Source organism: Chironomus tepperi, unplaced genomic scaffold, assembly GCF_022539635.2.
Source record: "Chironomus tepperi strain 1889 unplaced genomic scaffold, CSIRO-AGI_Ctep_v1 contig_137, whole genome shotgun sequence".
In the NCBI taxonomy this organism is placed as follows: Eukaryota; Metazoa; Arthropoda; class Insecta; order Diptera; family Chironomidae; genus Chironomus; species Chironomus tepperi.
In genome coordinates this window covers 925906-947094 of record NW_027226259.1, presented here as the reverse complement: position 1 = coordinate 947094, position 21189 = coordinate 925906, and the positions used below count along the sequence as shown (strand labels likewise).

At 31.0% G+C, this 21189-nt stretch overlaps 2 protein-coding genes across 6 annotated transcripts in view; one reads left to right on the top strand and one right to left on the bottom strand.

Moving 5' to 3' along the window:
* Positions 1–21189, bottom strand: part of LOC139087878 (uncharacterized) — a 141973-nt gene that overhangs the window by 29497 nt on the left and 91287 nt on the right. The gene's annotated exons all lie outside the window — the stretch shown is intronic.
* On the top strand, positions 1694–20433 carry LOC139087848 (troponin C-like). 3 transcript variants are annotated; one of them, XM_070636783.1, is made up of 9 exons: positions 1696–1984; positions 3726–3750; positions 4188–4331; positions 14533–14608; positions 14763–14803; positions 15016–15096; positions 15252–15302; positions 17320–17339; positions 17521–17811. In XM_070636783.1, exons 1-9 carry the CDS (start codon positions 1976–1978, stop codon positions 17527–17529), a joined length of 456 nt encoding a protein of 151 aa, XP_070492884.1. In that variant the 5' UTR covers positions 1696–1975; the 3' UTR covers positions 17530–17811. The 3 variants fall into 3 exon arrangements, with proteins under 3 accessions (XP_070492882.1, XP_070492883.1, XP_070492884.1); XM_070636781.1 differs by lacking the exons at positions 17320–17339; positions 17521–17811 and adding an exon at positions 19518–20433 and having other exon boundaries at positions 1694–1984; XM_070636782.1 differs by lacking the exons at positions 17320–17339; positions 17521–17811 and adding an exon at positions 19518–20431 and having other exon boundaries at positions 1695–1877.

The following is a 21189-nucleotide window of genomic DNA, read 5'->3' as shown; positions in this document are numbered from 1 at the left end:
TCTTGAGCAAACACTATTAAGTTTCAAGTTCAACATCAAGAATTCACGCTTTGTATTGTACACAAGATTTTTTTAAGGAAATTTAATTAAATTAATCATTTAAATTTGTTTGGTTAGCGTGTGAATGTTGCAGAATACGTTGTTGCATTCATCATGTCGCAGTTCATTAAGTACTAAGTGATTGTTAAAATATGACACACGAGAGAGATGTACTTCAATGTAATGTAATAAAATTATTAATTAAAAATATGGAATTTTTGTTTGTTCCACATCAGATTTAATTATGAATAATTACGGCAGACTGTAGTCGAGATTATTTGAGGTGATTCTAGGGTGGACAGCTTTAACTAGCAAATAGCTCAATTGACATTTAAATCATTGTTATGAATATCACTTCAATGGCGCACGTCTCATTTTCTGGACACCAATTTCCTGAAGGAGTAATTACCTCGTAACTCTCATCATTATCACATCATACTATACACATGTTGACATAAAACACGTCCGCAAAATATCAATTAAATATATTTCAAATTGAAATGAGGGAAATTCTTCAGTACGGCGATTTTAAAAAGCAATAAATGCGTCTCCACATAACCCCCCTTGTGAAACCTACTGGAAAATAAAGTTTAATAATAATATCGTCTTGTGTGAAACCGAATATAAAGGAAAAAAGAGAAGAAACTTCACACTGACTCTGTTTTCTTCTTTTTTATTCGATATGAAAGAAAAGAATAAAAAAGATTTTTCGAGTTGTGAATTGAATTTGGAATTTTTATGAATGAAGCGATTCTATCTGTGATTATTTTTAGATGCTGGAGCAAGGTTAGGAATTTTTATGGAAGAATAGAGTAGAATTAGACATTTTAGGGACGACATTGGCTGTGGCGCTTTTGATCATGTATTTTACCCAATTTTATGCAAATTAGAGCCAATATCCACAAAATTCTAAACCATCGGATCAAGTAAGTACTTCTTTGTAACATTTTATACCCCACTCACTTCTTTTTATTTTAACAACAACATAAAAATCAATTTGGTGTAACAAATAAAAATTTTTATGTACTGATTACATAACTGATCCCAGAAATTATCGATCTACAATGGAATTTAGTTGTTGTCTTTTGCTTGTATACTGAAAAATTTACGAGTTTTTCGGATTCAAAATGTCATGATTTATGACACCAAAAAGCCATATTCAAAATTGTTTTGAATCCTTGATCTCTAAATTATTTTATGGGATTTCACAATATAGAGCAGTTCTTTTCAATCTCTACTCTACAGCCGTAGCAGCACTCGGCACAATTTTTCCGAGTTCTTGCCACTGCACACAGTTGAGACAACCCTGATAATGAGCTTAAATGCGATAAATTTAAGAATAGTCCATTCACACTCAGCTGATTTTATACGAATAAAAGAACTGAATCAGCAGAATTTAGTAACTCCATTTCAGAAGCTGACTAAACTGTATGTGATTCCATTTCGTCATGTATAGTTGCTTGCAAAAAATGCGACTAAAAAATTTAAAAAATAAAATAAAAAAATTCGTTTACGATTGTACATAAGAAGAGAATCAAGAAGAGGATTTTGTGTCGAATGTCTAAGGCTTGTATCTTTTAGGTTTTTTGATGTGTGTATCTGCCGTATATTCTTTTTCATTTTACATTTTAATTCAAATATAAAATCCAAATGAAAATTTAATTTCTCCTTCAGTTGAACAGAATTGTTTGATTCGTGATCAACTTAATTCTGAGTCAAACAGTCATCCCGACCCGGTTAAAAAAAGAATTTTTTTGTGGACATTCCACAAAAATCGCATATTGGTTACGAGTCAATTTAATAATTTTTAAATTCTTTTAAATCAGTGAATTCATAAAGTTAGTGTCAGCAGGAGGAGAAATTCATTATTTTAATTGAGCTTTGTGCTTTTTGTGAAGTTTTGTAGTGTCTTTTAGATTGATTGCTATTCGCCAACATGACACATGTTAGTAGCTATTTTGGACTTTATTGGAATTGAAATTTGAAAAAGTCATGTAAAATTTGATGGACTTTGGCAAAATATCTCCAAAATTTGGCTTACTTTAAGGATATTATGGACATTCATGAACTTTGAAAAATTAGTGGAATTTACAAAAGTGTTAAGGATTTCGTTATACAAATTGACTTAATTAAATATTTACAAGATAGTGAATGGCTGACGATAAAAAGGATTAAACAGGATTAAGACGTTAAATGACAAGTTTCAGCGACTTTAATTTAATTAAAAAAATTGTTGTTTCCAAGAAAAATTTAAGAATTTTGAGACTGCGAAAAATGTAGAGGATTTTTTGTAGCAAATTTATTAAGCATGTGGGTGACTTTTTAATTAAATGTGAAAGGCAAGAATTTGTGGAATGATCAAAATAATATTTCTAGTGTGTTGTTAAAAATCTGGGATTTTTCTGGTCTGATTGGAAGTCATTTATAAATTAATTCATAATCTGCATGACTTGAGTCTCAACATTTCATGTCGCTATTCTCAAACTGTGCTAGAAAGTGCCATAAAGCTATCAGAATTGACGATAAAATATATTCAACTCTATCAAGCACCAGCATTTGTCATTCTTCATTTTTGTATGAATTTTTCCTATTCAACAAAACAAAAACAGTTATTCATTGTGTAATAAAGTACAAGAACTTCATTTCCAATCGTAGCATGAAGGATGAAAATCACGAAAAAACAATAAAGCATTTTTTTCAATCAAACTTTCGAAAAATGAACGATAATCAACATGACTGAATATTGTGTGACAAAAGAACATTCGTAGTGATGATAGTGATCATTTAAATGCAATATCAACGACAAAAATGATTTATGAATATTTTATTGCATGAAATTTCGGATGAACAATGTGAAACAACTAGTTTGAGTATGTATGATGAATAAAATAATATAATGAGAATGGAAGTGATTTTTATGAGGGATATGTTAGCGCAGTTGTCGTTAAAGAGGATTGAAAGCTATAAAACGACTGCTATTATATACCACCAATAAACCAGGAAGACGTACGGCGTCGATATGGCGAAAAATATAGCGCTTTGACTGGAATACCTCTGGTTTTTAACCAGATTCGGTAAAATCTAGTCAAGCTGAGTTGGCGTTAGATTTTTGCCATTTCTTTGACGTGTGCCTTTTGAGAATTATGAAATATCGCAATATACTGCTAAAAAACATCAATTTGCAGGATATACAGTCGATGCTTCCTAAATAGAGCTCGAAGTCATCTCGGATGTTGAATAGAAAAGTCAACCCAATTTGACTCGACTTCATAAAAAATTCGAGTCGATTTCCTAATCCAATTCCTTGTCTAGAAACTGCACCTTGTAAAAACTCACGCTCCGTGGATACATACATGCTAAGCAAAAAGAATTTTCAATTATCGTTCATGTATATTATCAAATTCGACATGTTCGTGAATGTATAAAATTCCAAGTAAGAAGAGTTTAAAGGATATAGAAGTGAGATGGAGATATTTTGCATTAAGCCACAAATAGCAAACAATTTTTGTTCATTTTGATATCCATTTTATGCTGCTTTAGTTATTCCACTGCTAGTGAAATAAGCTAAATGAAATTAAGGAAAGCAATTATGAGCCAAAAAAAAGTTTAATTGAATATTTTTCCTCCTTTTTTCAATTTGCATGTTTAAAAATACTTAAAAATGGAAATGAATTTAATGAAATTAGGAAATGGATGATGAACATGTTCAATGTGAGTATTTATATAAGAAATATATTTTAATTTTAATTTCTTGTGAATTTTAATTGAAAATTTCCAGACTTTATTGAAGTTTTTTGCGTATTTTTCTATGGAATTTAAGTCAATACCAGTGCTGGGAAACCTATGTGCTGCGGCACACTAGTGAGTAGCCAAAAATTCTTAGAAATTCCATATATTTTGGTGTTTCGGTTAAGGTACACCAAGTTGTACCAAGAAAATTTAAAGGTTGCTCACCACTGGTCCATACCGTCATCCGATGTGACGATAGAGTATTGAGCATACTTAAAATACAAATTAATTCAGACAAAATGTAGAAAAATTCGCAAAAAAATCTCAGTAGTCCGAAAAAAAATTCTAATTTTCCGAACCTAAATATTTTGTCTATCCCTCGTCATATTAAATAACTTTACATCCATCCATCAATCCAGTACTTCGTCGGGCATTTACAATGTTTGATTCAAATAAATCCGGCAAGATTGAAAGAGAGAAGGTTCGCTTAATCTTAAACACATTGGGATATACATATGATGATAGTGAATTGGATAGATTATTATCAGCTGAAGATACGGAAGGTGAGTTTCTTATTAGAAAAATATTTATTTTTTCATCAATCATATTGAGATTCTTTTCTGCTTGCCCTGGAAGTTTACTGATGAGAAAAATTTCTCATGACCTTCGGTCGTCCATAAATCACTTCCTAATACTTTATTCGAATTTATTTTACCCATGACACAACATACGAATGAATTTAGTCTTTATTTTATGATCTGTTTATGGATGTTTCTGTATTTTGTGTGAGTGTGGCGCTAGATATAGGAATGAGTAATTTTATGGATATTTTGAGCATTTTTAATAATTTAAAGCTGCACAAAACTCATTCAAATAACATAAAGAATCTCATTTTCTTAACTCGAACTACATGCTACCTGCTAGGTGTGCTCTGAATCACGTCCAAGCAAAATAGTAAGTGAGCTGAGAATATATTTTATTGCCATCATTTTCCACTATTTTTGCCTCTCCCAAACGTGCGAATGATTAAAAATTATTCCATCCAATGTCATGTATACGTAAAAAAATGGGAATTATGAGTCTCATAAATTTTTCTCACGATCACATGCAATGTTGGAAGTTCCGACACATACACAAACTCATGTTTATGTAAAAATAACTTTAATTTTGTTATTTTGATATCACGTTTTCTTCTTGCGGGACCTTCCAAAATTAACTTTGTAGGAATTTTCGTACGCCACTTAATGAGACATGTCATTTATTAATGGTGGAGATGATAGATAATAGGTGAAATGTCGCCATATAAAATATGAGAAAAAAAAATGTAGAATATTTGACCACATGACACATTTATTGGAATGTGTTGACAGCAGCATGTCAAACTGAATATAAATTTTCATGTGATGAATATTGATGCTTATTTTGGTGAATTCTTGGAGGCGGTAAGGAAATTCTAAGAATATTTGTCAAATTACTCCTAAACTTGATGACTTCCCTTTCATTAGCATAAAATAATACAAAATACGTGAACATAAGTGGACGAGGTATAAAGTAGTCTAGAGAATTTGAAATTTATTACCTATTAATCCTCTTAAATTCATCTTTAAGCCGTATAATTTATAATCTTATACATCAAATTTTTATTCCATTTTGTTGACTTTTACTCTTAGAAACATTTTTTACTTCTCATCCAACCTGTGCGGCATAAGATGAGAATAAATCTCGTTTTCATGCCGTTAAATGGGTTGTCAAGTGGACAATATTACGTTAGAACTAGACATTAACTTGCCGTTAGCTAATTTTATCGTATTTGTGTTCACTCGGAGCTTAAACGGCCGTTGTGAGACGGTGTGGCTTAAAGGAATTTTTGACCGAACTTTGCTTAAGTTTGTCAAGTTTTAGTAATAGTTTGATAGAGCCTGACTGAAAATTCAACAGAATTAAGCAAAAAGATCGTCATCAACATCGACAAAGCGATTCTTACGCGACTATAACGTACCGTTCGGGCAAAAAACCGGCTCACTTATGTCTATGATGAGCCGCACAGGCAACAAAGCACACAAACAATTTTTATCGCTAATTTACTCCACTTAAAATAATTAAAAAAGAATCGGAAAACGCTCATTTAAATTAACGGCATCAAAAAAGAAGAAAGGAACGGAATAATAATAAAGAAAAATCCCTACCTTAAAGCATGGTAAAGAAGAAAACTGCTCGCTTTAATTTTTCATAAACAAACCATAAAATAGGCTAAATTAAATCTCAATTTAAGGTACCCTTTAGTGGCGGTCGTTTTGTATTATGTAAAAAAGATGTAAATGTATGCGAATAAATATTCAAGTGGCATATGAAACATTTAAATGATTATAACCATTTCACATACAGTGCTGACTAGACTGCGATAGCATGTAGAGTAAAATACCCGGCCATACAGTTGATGAGAGACTGTAGCGCATTTTATATTAATGAGTTCCTCTTCCATTAGAAATACAGAAGCTACAGCTTCCAATTCAGTATAAAAGCTATTGAGCACTCAATTATCACATCACAGACCACACAAAATGCCTTAAGTAGCCAATTTTTTCCGAGAAAACAGTTAAAGGTCGTAAAAATCACATTAAAATGGCATGCCATAGCGTGCATGTCACCTGGAGAGGATCGTGAGTGAGAGAATAATAAAATGAAATAAAATATACAGCATAATGTGTGTGCGAGAGTTTGATATGCCATACCTATTTGATACCATAAATCTTTACGATTTTCATTGTATACATGCGTGTATGGTTTTTAATGAATTGTATTTTATTTTTTTGGTATAAATAGTAGGTCATAAATACAGTCAGACACATAAACTTTTCATGCTTTCCAATGTATTTCCTTTTAATTGGTTTTGTTGGCTTATTAAATTTCAATTTAATTTGTATCATGCCAAAAATCTGTCATACATAATTGAAAATTTGTTAATATTGACATGATGAATGGACATTTTTAACTCATGTTGATCGTTCATATGAACATATGTTCCTTCCTACTTCTTTCCTATCCCATGAGACAAATTCTTCAACTCAACCATCATTCACGATAAAGAAGAAAAATTATGAAAATCAAATTATTTGTTATGAAATATTTTTCACAGTCGAGAAAATGTTTCAAATTCTTTAGATTAAAATGAATAGCTGTAAATCATCACGAATTTAAGAGTTTTTCATCTTTTTCTATCACATCCCATTTGTCATGTTTTAATAATTTTTCTGACTGTGAAATTAAGAGAGATTAATCACGTTATTTTGTGGGGAAAAGCTATGAATTTTTACAATTTGGTATCAATGAGTGGCTGCTGAAATTTATGATTCATGTCTGATTGCTTTTCAATTGTGGGGGAATCAGGAATTGCTTTATATTTTTCGGTGTGGTCAGGATTTTTTGAATGATATTTTTAATTGAAAGCAATAAATTTTAAGGAAGTAGGGAGGGGTTTTGGGGATTTTTGAAATTGTTTTGTATGGATTCCTCTCCTCCTCTTCCTGAATATCCATTGTTCCCCCTTCTGAATGGTTCAATTTGTATATGATACTGAGTACTGATGAGTATCGATATTGCTAAAATATAGTAGGGCTGAAAACTCTACCTCAGTCCTACATTTCCCCCTGATATTAGTCATAAATAATAAGAAATCAGGCACATTCCTAAGTGTCTAAGTCTCATCTCCTAATTATCCACTTTAATTCCAATTTCGCCACGCGAACGCCAATCACTTCAAACACAAAAAACTGGGTTAATAACATCACATTGATTTATGAATCGCATCTTTTGCATTACAATCAATCAATCACTTATTCCTTCTTCCTATTCTTCACAATTTTCTTTCTTTCATTCTCGACATCTCTCTCATGTCGATGATAAACTTCTTTATTACATTTTACTCTATTTAAATTCATTCATGTGCGAATCGTGCGCTTTTCTCATTTACTTCCGAATATATAAAAAAGGCACTGAATGAATGAGAAGAAATATGAGATTATTAATCAAGTATTGAGTATGAGAGACTGTTGAAAGTGTGGGACAAATTCAATAAATCAATGGTAATTAGCATATAAATGGAGGAATAATTAAATAACAATGACTGCATTGATATAAAAAGAGGAAGTGAATGAGCAAACAGTAATATCAATCATTCATAGAGTAGTCAGGATATTTGAATTGTAAGTGAGTAAGCATAATGCTATTTTCTCGTGAATTATCAATCGATACATGACGAATTTGGGTATGGCTAATGTTTTCATAGAAACTGCCTCCATTGTACCCACACAAGAAGCATCAAAACGCCTTAACAAAACGAAACTTTTCCAAGAATAATAGAGGAAATGTTGCAAGCATTAATGTGACGACTTAATACACTTATGCTGATTTTTCATAGAAAAAATATCCATTTCTCATTGTGTCAATATTCCGGAATCATTTCTTTCTTCATCTTTTCCTTCTTGTTTGTTATTTTTTCCGAATGTCATCTCTTCTTCGTTTTGTCATATTGGCAATAACATAAGCATCTCATGCTGGATATTATATAGAAAATCGTCTATATATTAGAATATTTTCTTTATGTTTGATGAGAGTTTTAGGAGAAAATGTGAAGGAAGAAGAAGAAGAAGGATGGATGACTGATGGATGAAAGTAATGAACTTCCTTACAAAATGCTTTATGATGATGATGACTTTTATCAGTGAGTTTGGAGACTAATTTAATTGATCTACATGAAGATGCGCTCAGGTTTTGTGAACTTGACAGTGAACTTAATGGATTATATGTAGCAGAATATTCAGTCAATGGAGCTCTAGAGTATAGATACGATAATCACAACCGCAAAGTTTCAACATCCAAAAATTTCGTTATCCGACGCAATTTACTTCCAAGAAAAACTCTAAAAACCATTCTGATTTGATTTGTATCCATTAAAATCAAAATAAAGCTAGTCAACCATATTAACAAGCAAGCTCTTCCTAGAAGGCCCATTGTTCATAAATCATTACGCAACAAAAATTTCTTCATTCTCTTCCCTTAATCTACTTTAAACTTTTAAGTTCCTTCTCTCTCGAAAAAAGTCAAATTTTCATTTCCTTTCTCATTTTATTTTTAATTTTTTCACATTATCAGAACTGCCACAAAAAGTATCCACTTCAACTTTTTCATAATTCTGTACATTTTGTTTGCCTCTATCAAAAAAATACAACAAAATGAATAAAGTTGAAATGAAAATTGTCCTCGATTCCACAAAATTGAGCACATAAAAGAGTGAATTGAAATGGGAAAAAAGTAGCAACAAAGCATCACCCTCGTGACTTTTTCCATTGTTAAGAGGATTTTAAGGGGGGTTGTTCATTAGTGATGTCCAAAAGTTATGAAGTAATGATTCTAAATTTGGCAAAATGCTTTAAATTGCAATTTTTGGCATTTAATAACTCTAAAGGTCAAAGCCTACCTTTATGGACCACATTTTAGGATGGACCCACAAAATTCTCTCTAATTTTAAAGCTTCAATTTTTAAAAAACAGGTAGAAAAACCAATTTTAATTAATAATCCATAAATTCTCGAGATACTCAAATTTCCTACAAATAAATTGTCTTAAGCCTCAGAAATTTTCCCAAAATTACTCTAAGGATTAATTTTCCCACGAAGACTATACCGAGTAAAACTTTCATTTTCTCAAAAAACTGCTTCACTTGATTTATCGTTGCTCGGTGGAGCATGAAAAAATATGAAAGCTGAATATATGCTTGTGTGTGTCAAACGAAAAGAAGAAGGATCCAGCATACACATATAAAAAAAATTGTTGTGCTTGACAGAAAAATAAGACAGAATTCATGTATAATTCCATTACCAATTTTTTATTATTATTATTTTCATATGTGCTTCCACTTCCATTGTGTTAAAGGATTTTTTTTTGACAATCTTATTCTTCTTTTGTTATGCTCTCATGGGTAAATGTGCGAGAAAAGGGTTCAATTTTGTGAAAATTTATTCACAATATTGTCTCAATTTACTGCTTAATTCATGCTATGTACAGTAATTGAATCTTTATTGCACAGTTGCTTCTGACTTCTGACATCCAATTTTCCACAAAAAAATATTTAAAATCTGTTCTAAAATTCATTAACACAAAAAATAAATCCAATTTAAAAATTACCAATGCTAATAATATGCAACGACGATAGACATCCATTCCCCAACAGCACACTTAATGAACATCTGTCAAATGATTGATGTCCTTGCATATTTATTGTCGTTTTCATAATGAGATTTTTCAATTTATCACCAAAAATACGAGAGAGCATTTCAATTTAAAATTTGTCACATTTTCAATGCCTTGCGCGAGGTATCAAGGTATGAGGTGTTGGCAGAGTAGTGGAACGAGAATCTATCAAAAATCGTGTGAGACTGAGTGAGCATTTAATGAAATTTTCATTTCAACTAACATGATGAATAATGGAATTTTATGTGCTGTCTAGCATTCAAGAATGAAGGTGCAGAGTTGGACGGTTTGTGCTTTGTTGAAGGATGTAGCAATCATCAACCAAATCTACATCACATTCTATTCTACACCTCGGATGCTGAATCATGCATTATCAAGAGAATGAGAACATCCAACTCTGACGAAAATTGGTATGAGAAGTAGCAGTTGTTAAAATAGAGAATGTACCTTGTCCAACAAACGTTTTAACATTTCCATAAGCTATGCTCTAAGGCACTAAATATAAAATGAAGTAAATGCTATTTTAATTAAGTCCTCAACTATGTTAAAGTGTTAAACTGTTTTGTTCTCCTTTTTTCCTCTCCTTACAATGCTGTTATTACTAAATCGTGTGTGTATGTATATATCGAGCTATATGCGGTATTGTTTCTATTTTTTCTGCAAAATTAATGTTTGTATAATTCAAACCGTTTTATGTTCTTCGAGTAAAAAGTTTTACTTTTTCGTATAGTTTGGAATGGAATTAACTATACACACACTTAAAAGCGCTCACTCACTTAATTCGTTTGAGAAGAAAATTGCATTTAATGCATAGAACATGGAAAAAGTTTTAGCACTATATTTTTGCAATAAAGCGGATGTTGAGGATAAAGTTGGTTGAAAAGTCAGAGGATAGAGTGCTTGAAGTGCATTTGTCAAGTGACAAATTCGCGGCAATTTTATTTAGCGTGACACTTTGAGGCTGATACACAAATTGAGTATTTGGTCATATAAATCAGCAATCAGAACTTGACTTTTATAATATTTCTTGGGACTTTCAATATGCTTGTTATGTATCAGCTTCCCGATTTTTCCAAACTCTACGACAGAATCTTGTTGTTTTTCAGTTTCACAGCTTTTAGTTCCAAAACTCGAAATGAGAAGCTGCAGATAAAACTTTTTAATGAATTCACAACATTTATTTTAAAAATAAGAATTTAGCTTAAAACTTTGTTATTTCTTGCTCCTTTTTATGATCGTTATGGATGTAAGAAACAGACTGAACAAGTCAGATGAATGCATGAGAAATCATTTTTCTTAATTAAGAAAAGAAATATGAACAGAAGATGACGAATTTGTTTTCGGATTCGATTCAAAATTAGTTTTGTATTTACATTCGATCTCGTTTTATTTTTGAGAAAGGTCTTTTTGAATATGCCAAATACATTCTGTTGGAAAATTCAATTTTAATCTCCATTATAGCTGTACATCTCCTTGATCCTTAAACCTAATTCAAACTTAAATATCCAATTGTATTCTCATAAAAGGAGCTTCATCATTTTCTATAATTTCAATGTCAATAATAAATCCATTTGCAGAACAAATGTCATAAGCAATTATGAAATCATTTTCATTTATTATTGTCTCTGCCACCACCATCACCTCCACCCTGTTCCAAAAAATGTATAAAGAACAACGAATGAAAAATTACAAAATTTATCTAATAAATAAAATCAATGTCGTAGCCAAATGGCGAAAAATGGGAAAAAAGAATGAGAATGTGAGCATAAAAAGGCTGTTGTATACAAATTTAAATGTTGCTTCGTAGTTCTGTTTATTTGAAACATCGAATTGACATACAGAGATAGAGGAACGGAGGTGGATGGAGAGAATGGAATGAAATATTGACATTTTTAATCTTCTTAAAGTATGGAAGCAAATTTTCAAATTTCCTTCTTTGTTTTCTTGATTAGGGCATGTTAACTAGTGCTGTATAGTAAGCATTGTAAGCCTCAATACTCGAGAATCCCTATTTCAACCAATTACCGTCTCTGCCTGAATTTATGAGCCTACAAAACCACATTCTTCATATTTATGTGACAATTTCCTAACAATCCACTGGAACAAATAAGGTGTGTTTACTGAGATTATTTCATTGTAAATTTCCACCAAAAAAAAGAGACATTCAACTTGCATGAGTATGATAATAATTTTTGTTCTGACCTTATTTGAATATATTCTGTAATATTTCATTTTCTTTTGTCTTTTTTGTTCACTCGATTCTTACATTTTGTATGATAAGTATATGGAAAATCATGGCACACACTTGTTTTGTATGTCAGCAGAAATTTTTATTTTCATGAGTAGATGTAATGAAATTGAGTCCCTTGAGTTGATAGTTTTATGAGAGTCTTAGAAAATTGTATTGTAAATTTGGAACTTATTTGGAATTTTGGAGCCAAGATTCAATGCTTGTTCATGAAACTGATGAAATTTTGAGACTAGGGTGGTTTCTTCCTTTCTTAATCAGCCGAACAGATCAATTTGGATCCATGGTTTTCCTTAAATATTGCCAGAAGTGGACTACTCTTAGACAACTGTCCATTATAAGTCAAAACTGAATCTTTCTTTAATATCATCCTAGTTTGAGTCTCTTTGTAGTCATAAGCTTAATCTTAAGGTGTGGCGATCGACCATTTCCCTATTTCTACATCCAAAATACTTCAAAATCACTCGAATAAATGCCAATTTCTTCTAAAATATTCAAAATAGATTTCAAAATTCTTCCAAATAAATCTGACAAAATCACCTCAAAGACGAACTTCAAGCTACACACACTGAAATGTTGAAGCCATTAATAAATTGATTTTTCCTTTTTTCCTTTATCTCAAGCAAAAAAAACTGTTTTCCTTTGTAAAGGAATAAAAAAAATCTTAAAAGTTTCATTTTTCATTTCGACTACTTTTTTCCTTCTTTCCATTTCCACAGCATTTTAATAATTTTGAAAGCATTTGAAATACACTCGGCAAAAGTGAAAAAGTGAAGAAATGTTTTGATATATCCACGAGGAGGAAAAAAAGGAAAGAATGATGATTGTTTATGATGATGAAATGCAATAAATTATCTTGAAAAATTTCATATGCCATAAAAGTTCTTGATACGTTGAGAGCTTTAGGAACGAAAATGCTGATTGAAAGATTTAAATCTTCTAAATCTATTGCTCATATATGAATCAACTCACAGAGTTCAATGACTAGATTTTTCAAATAATAAGAACAGAATCCTAAAAATTACTTTGTTATTCCAAAATGAATCTCATCTCATGACTTTATCTGCATTTACGACTTCTGACAAATTGATTACACTTATTAGCGGTAATTAATGGAAGTTGATGAGCATCATTAAATTGAAGATTATTAGCTACATATTTTAGTCTGTCTTAAAAGACTGTTACATTCAGAATTTATTACTTTTTCAACCTCAAATGCTACAATCTATTTATATGATTAAAATTTAATTCACCCCCACCATCATAAAAAATAATTCAATTCTTTTAAGGGGTGAAGTCATGGAAGGAAGCTATCGATCGAGACAATATTCTACTTGGAATCGTGAATTGACAAGCGGACCTAGCGATAGAGCAAATTTTAAGCTACATATAAGGGAATACATACTAAGTAGCATAGAGGTGTAGTCAGTGAAGTTGATGAGGAACGTAACATCATATTTCTACTGATCTGGAGTGTACATCCAACATGTGGATCTTACTTTTCCCAAATCTACAAATTCTGACTAAATTCTTACAACCCTGCATGCCCTTTAGGTACCCCCCGCCCTGCCTATTTGAAAATTTCAAAATACATCCTAAATCCATTGCAAAAACAATAGCAATAAGCTTCACAGTTGCATATTCCAAAAGTTAATCGCGAAAAAAGCTTTATCACTGTAAAAATTTTTTTGTTTCAGCAACGCAAACATATTTAAATGCTAAAATATCATCATGACATAAATGTCATTTTCTGTTATTCCATGAATGAATGAAATTAAAATGAGTGAGATGGGATGTAAGGGGATTATACGGCATTATGAAGTTGATTTCTTTATTTCTGGGAAAATCATGATGATGAAATTAATTTTTTGCGCGTGTGGAATGGATGAAGAAGATATGAAAATATGAAAAATGTCAGAAATTGGTTTAAAATGCTGACCGTTATGGATATGATTAGTGAAAAGGGTTTGATGACCCGCTGGTTCCGTTTTTTTGGGTATCTGAATTTTGATGTAGAAAATGTTTGAGTCATTCACATTTATGAAGTCAGATATATTAATCCACGAAGCATGTATCTCGTGCTATGACCCCAAAACTTCTCATTACAGAAAAACTTCAAGGATCATGATATTTAATTAATTCAACACTAAAGCTAATTTTTATTTTTATTCCTTTCTTTTCATGCTCATTACTTCATCTTGTGCCTGACGAAAATATCTCCCCCGTGTACGCATCCGGAATAATGCTTAACTAATAAAATATAAAAAGGAATAGGAACATTAACTTTTGATGAGTTCTGTCGTGTAGCCGTACACTTTTCAGAAGAGGACGACGAAGCTCTCCAGTAAGTTCTCACGCCCATTTCCAATTCCGATTACATTTCACACTGCTTTCTTGTGTCATAATGTATAATTTAATTTTTTTGATTTGGACTTTTTTTCTTTTTGGCGCTACTTAAGATGATTGCTACATTTATTACTATATTTTATTCCCAACAGAAAGGAACTGAAGGAAGCTTTTCGACTCTACGATAAGGAAGGTGAGTGTGATAAATTTCCCATGAACTTTGTTCATTTTTCATTAATCAACATTAAGTTAAAATGTCCTTCAGCTCTCCAACCCCTCTTCTTGATCTTCCTTCCTTGAACCTTTCCACTTCAAAGCCTTTAATATTTCCGACCATTTTCCCATCAAACTTTGCTTTTGTTGTACCTGGCAACATCTATATAATTTAATATTCTTAACACACAGGAAATGGCTATATTCCCACATCATCATTACGTGAAATTCTCGCAGCTCTTGATGATCAACTCACAGGTGATCAACTGAATGGTAAGTTTATGAATTACTAAATTAATATTGCAGTAACAAGTGTAATTTAGTGAGTAATCATAATGGATTACGTTTTGTTCCAAGATTTATTAATTTACGTGATAATACTTAGTTCCTTCAAATAAATCTTAACTATTTTCTCATTTCCTCTTTAGAAATGATTGCCGAAATTGACACTGACTCATCTGGAACTGTTGACTTTGATGGTGAGTATAACTTTATTCAATCTCATTCCCATTAATAATCTTCTCACAACAATCTTTTATTCCATCTTTAATTTCCATCTGATTCCATTCAAATACTTCATAAATCCTCCTAACCTTTTCACACTATTTTCACATACACTTACACACTCACTATCCAATTCCTCATATTACTCTCTATATTTTTTTATGCAAAGTACAACGACGAACTGCAAGTTTTGTTATTACTCTTTAAAAAATTTATTTGACGGAAAGTTCAAGAGAATTGTTCATAAATTTAAACCATAACAGGCAATGAGTATGCTTTTATGGTACAGAAAGACCCATATGGTACCTAAAAGCGGTCTCTTTGCCTAACCTTACAGGTTCGTCTTAAACTGCAGCCCTTTAGACAAAAAACGCAGACTGCAGCGTTAGACGAACTTTAAGTTACAGATAAAGATGCGTATACGCATTTAAAATTAAGGTTTTTGACCATACCCTAGTTTAGTCTTTATCTTGAGCAGTTATCTTAAAATCTGCCTAAAAGAACCCAATTCTTTATCTGATTATTAGACATAGATTGTTCAAATAAATAGCAAAATAAGTATGGCAGCTCCCACATCATTCAGAAAAATGCGCTCCATGCACGAAAACCAAATAATTTTCAAACTTGTTTTTTAACTTTATCGTTTGAACTGCGAATAATTTATGGATAATTCTCACACGATTTTCCGTTTTTCATCCTAAAATATTAGTAGACATTAGTAGTAGTAAACATAACTATTATTATTTTTATTATTATTATTTCCTTTATATATTTTCGAGTCACTAATTAATTCAGAGGAAAATTCGACTCCATATAGACGAAATACAGAAAGGAAACAATTATCGCGTTTCATTCCTCACAATCATAAAGGCACTTAAGTTCATTAAGCATACATGAAGTAGTGTTCTTATAGAATAAACAGTTTTACTTGCTGTGCTATGAGTAAAGCTTTGATCGTCGGGATAATGTTCGGTCGTTGTTTATGCTATCGATATCGTCATTAATTGAATAATAGTAATAATAATAATTATAAATTGATTATTTTAACTTACGTGGAATTTTTGAATATTCTGTTTTATTTACATCACCATTTAATTCGTAAGAAGGAATAGCAAACTCAGCTACAATTTGATGATATTTATAGTCATACCATTGAATCATTGTAGGGCTGCTTTAAATTCGTACATTTGACAGACTCGTGAAATTTTCCATTCACGTTTTAACTTTTTATCGTAAACACAACCTCGATTTTTAAACATATTTAACAGCAAGATGAAGAAGAGCGCTGGCTGCACGTGTGGATAATGTCTTTAATAAAAAATCTTCTCAAATGTTAACAAAAATAGACTTTTTTGTTTATTTTTAAATCTTTTCACCTGGTTCAAATTGTTTTAGTGAGCTTTAACATGTTTTTGTTGATTTAAGCTGGACTTTTCAATTGTTTTGAGGCTTACTTCTTTGAATTTTAATGATTTTTAGAAAATTTCTCGCTGGGTATGACTAAGAATATCTTCAATTGGTTTTTTGGACCTTGTTTTTTGGGTTGTCTTTTAGGTCATATACGAGCCTATAACATAAATAAAATCCTTCAATGAATGGTCTATCCTAGTTAAACAAGAGTGTGTGGCCTTCCTCGAGCCTTGAATGATTCACTTAGGGTCTAATTGATTTGGTCCAAGCTCTATAGTATCTCAGATCATATCAAGATCTGAATCACGCAGTATAATCCAAAATACACCCATAAAAACCAGACAGCTCGAGTTTTGCTATTCAAAAATCGACATACTTTGAAAAAATCGGAACCGATCAGTTCTTATAAAAGACAAAAGTTTTAAATATACTAGAAAATCAGTAAACTCATTTCGTGAATGGCCCCTTTAATCACAGTTCTAATTGACACACAAGTAACAAAAAATCTATATACAATAACATCAGAAAAAGAAGTAAAAGGAGAAGTTTCTAAATTTGTGTTTCCGTTTGTTCTCTTTCCAGAATTTATGGAGATGATGACGGTTTGTGTCCAATAATTTATTGATACTCATCATCATCAAGAAGTTTTGAGTTGTTTCAGGAATTTGTTCATAAGATAATTTTCCAGCACATTTCAGATCAAAAATTTATGAACAAATCCTTAAATTTATTTACATTTTTGAATCCTCTAACGTCAAATTCTCTTTTTCTCTACTTTTGTAGGGCGACTAATGTGCGATTATTGTGGGTCAAATGATGTCTAAGTAAAATTCAGTTTTTCGTTCTAAAAAGTTCTTTCTCATTTTTCTTCTGGCACATGCTCAATTTGTGACAAGATGAGATGATGAAGGATACAATTTGTTAAATTATTTACGTGCAATATTACCAGACTTAATTTTAATTTTTTTGTTACAAATGTTCAAACAGATTTTCAAAAATTTGTTAAAGTAAAGTTGATTTTTTTAAATTGTTCAATAAAATAAGATTTAAAATTTTAAAGTTTCAATGTCAAAATTATCTTTTCTTCCTATATTCCTATATTATGATAGGGTTTTCAATATGTTTCAGAGATTTATTAAAGATTAGACTAATATTTAGTCTATAAATGTCAAAGTTGCGTCAAAGCATTTCTCTACTAGATTTTCTAAATTTGCATATAGCAATCTACAATCTAAGATGAATATAGTCTAGGGACCCGAGTCAAACAAATGAGAAGGCTCTTCCACTGAGCTTTTTAAGTCTCCGCTAAATCACTACTTTTGGCAGTCATATGGACGCAAATGGACAATTTCCATTTGGTATTAATAAAGGAAGTTCTAGCGGAGACTTTAGCGGATCGTGTTGAAGCCTACTTCATTTGTGTCGCTCGGAAGAATATTATAGTTGAAAATCATATAGCGTGGCTTATTTTAATCAAATTTTGACTTCAAGACAAAAGTCGATTTTAACCGAAATAAGCCTCACTTTACAACTTCCAACTATATTACCCTCCTAAAATCTTTCTCCAATTGTGAATTTAATTCCAATTCTTATCGATGCGATGAGAAGTAAAATGTTGAGCGAATATGAATAGTTTGAACTATACAAAAAAATAGAACCGAGCCACTTACGTAATAGTGACGATCAAAATACGTAGAATCGCCCTGTTGAAAGATAAAGAACACATACACAGTCATTTTTACATCAGATATTATTTTAAATTATCCAGCAGATTGAAGTTTATTAGCGAAATCGTTGTCAGAAATAAATAAAAAAATTCATAAAAAAGAAGATAAAAAAAATCAAAAAATAAACGTAAAAAAATTGTCAGTTGCGGGTAATTTTTACTTCATTTTATTTTATTTTATTTTTATGTTTTACGTATGTCTCACGTAAACTTGTGCGTCCTATTTATTATCTGTTACAGAATGTTTAAATGTTGTAAAATCAAAATATTCTACTGTTTTGCATGCGCTTGTAGTTCGATTCGATGAAATATATCCACAAATATACAAATTCTAAATTCGCATTTGTTTTTATTCGTCTATAAAGCGATATGGATCTATGTTTCTTTTCTATCTATATGTCATGTCATTTATTTATATGTAAAGAATATGAAATATTGTGGCTTTTGTGAAATTAGCTTGACTGCTCAGCTAATTTGATGTTGTTTTAAAATGTCAAGGTTTTTTACAGTAAATTACAATGGAAAGTACAGGAATGATTAGTAATTTGAATGATTTTGCTCAAATGTGTCAACATACAGGACAATGTTCATGGCATTTTGCGTAAAATCTTGTAGAATTGCTGATATAAATGCTGAAATTTGGTTGAAGTGTAAATCTATTGGAAGAACTAGCAATAAGGCTCCAAAATCCTTATTTTTAGCTTCTGATAATAGACCTAAAGCTCATCAAAACTCTCACATCAACTTCACAAAAGTCACTTCCAAAAAATATGTAAAAAGCTTCAAATTGAAGTTTCAATTTTTATGTATTTTCTGTTCCTTTATGTTGCAAATGTATTTACATGTTGCATTAAAATTTATGTTGTGCTGTTTATGTTACTTTTTCATGTCAAGCATTAATTTAAATTTCATTTTTTCATGTGCAGATTTTTTTATGAAATTTTTTATATAACTTCCGCATTTTCGCACGGAAGTTTGCTGTTGGAAATACTTTTGGCTAATCTTGTGAATTTCTTCCTTTTTTTCTGGATTTCATTTTTCTTATCTTTTCAAGAATTTCAAGAGTTTATGAGCTTAGAACGTGATCATGAATATTATGAGCAGGTCGACAATGATAAAGAGGATATATACGACTGTCCAATTTTAAATGCACAGATGCAAAATGCAATCAAGAAGAAGGATGATAGCTCCGCAAGTGGAAGCAAATTCCGCAAACCACGACGACCGAAAGTTGTCAGTCATCCAACAAATCAAAATGGTTGAGAAATGGAACTTCAGGAATCAAGATCTACATAGGTATACGTATCAAAATGCTGAAAACTAGTCATTATGTATTCAAAATTATTAAGGAATTTATAGAATTGAAAATAATAATTTATGCTGATTGAATTTAGATTGTAGATGTTAAGTATTACAAGAATTTTAGGATTAAGACACGAATGAATAATCGAAAGATAAGCGCCCCACGAAGCAAAAGACGTTTAATTAAAGCATGCATATCTTATAGCCAGCATTTGTTTTTTGGGGTTTAGTTTTAGTTAGATTTGAATTTTGATTCGCAGATATATGAAATATTATAGTCAATTTTTTGGTTTCTGTCATGGTTCATAAGTCACTTAGTTGTTTGAAATTTGGGTTACAAGGGATGGACACTCATGAAATATGGTAGGCACAAGTCGTTCAAAGGCGATATTCAAGTCGGTTTGAGACTGGATTTTCAGACATTTCTACACCATGTACCTTCCGGGTAAATGTCCATCGGTTCATCAAAAGTATTTAAATTGTTTGGACATTATTACAGTTCATATTCAGATGAATGCTGCCGCATACAACATGTATAATCTTTAGTACTCAACAAGTTGACTTTTTTTGTTTTTTATTCAGTTTTACGATCAACATTCTTTTTGTTAAAAGAAGCTATTATTTTTTTATTAACCATAGACACAGAATAAACGTATTCATACATATCCTCATTCATTTTTTTCCATATTATACAGCTTATTATACAAACTTTTACACATTATACATGAACGAAATAATGACATTATTTAAAACATAAATCCATATCCATATCTGTATCATAAAAATGTATATAAGGCAAATGTAAAGTTAATAAAATATTCCATAAATTTATTTCCATTTTTTATGTCAATTTTCCAGTATTTCAGGTAAATAAATTCATATCCAAAATTGAATACATAAAGACTCTTTTCAAATTATATTTTTATGGCCACTCTCTTCTATACTGTGATCCTTGTTTGGATTTTATCTAGATTATAGCAAGTACTGGAACCTTTTGGGTATGGAATTTGCATATCTATGTTAAGGGAATTTCGATTGAATTTCCCACAAGAACATAGCATGTCCATGAAATTAGAATTTACAAAACTAATGAACATATCAACTGTGAAAGTTATGGAAAGTGAAAAGTGAAAAGGAATCGTCAGTTCTCCATTAATCATGAGATTATTTCTGACATACTGATTACAACCTTTTAATTAATTTCCCTACTTTCAAGAAATTTTTTGATAATTTTGTTTAATGAATCGGAAGTTCTTATCTCATGCAATGATCTTGCGCCTACGAATTAATTTGCTTTCCTTAAAGTCTCAATTTCATATTCGCTACTTCTAATTCTTTAGGCATTCCAAAAAGAGGCTTGAGACTTACGTCATAGAAACGATCGTAGTTTGGATCACCCTGTATGTTAAGAAAATAAAGTTTTT

Excerpts from the sequence above, each read along its gene's own strand:
- LOC139087848 (XM_070636781.1), top strand. Across the intron at positions 14,609-14,762 it reads GAGGACGACGAAGCTCTCCA|AAAGGAACTGAAGGAAGCTT; the intron begins GTAAGTTCTCAC and ends TATTCCCAACAG. Across the intron at positions 15,303-19,517 it reads TGGAACTGTTGACTTTGATG|AATTTCAAGAGTTTATGAGC; the intron begins GTGAGTATAACT and ends TATCTTTTCAAG.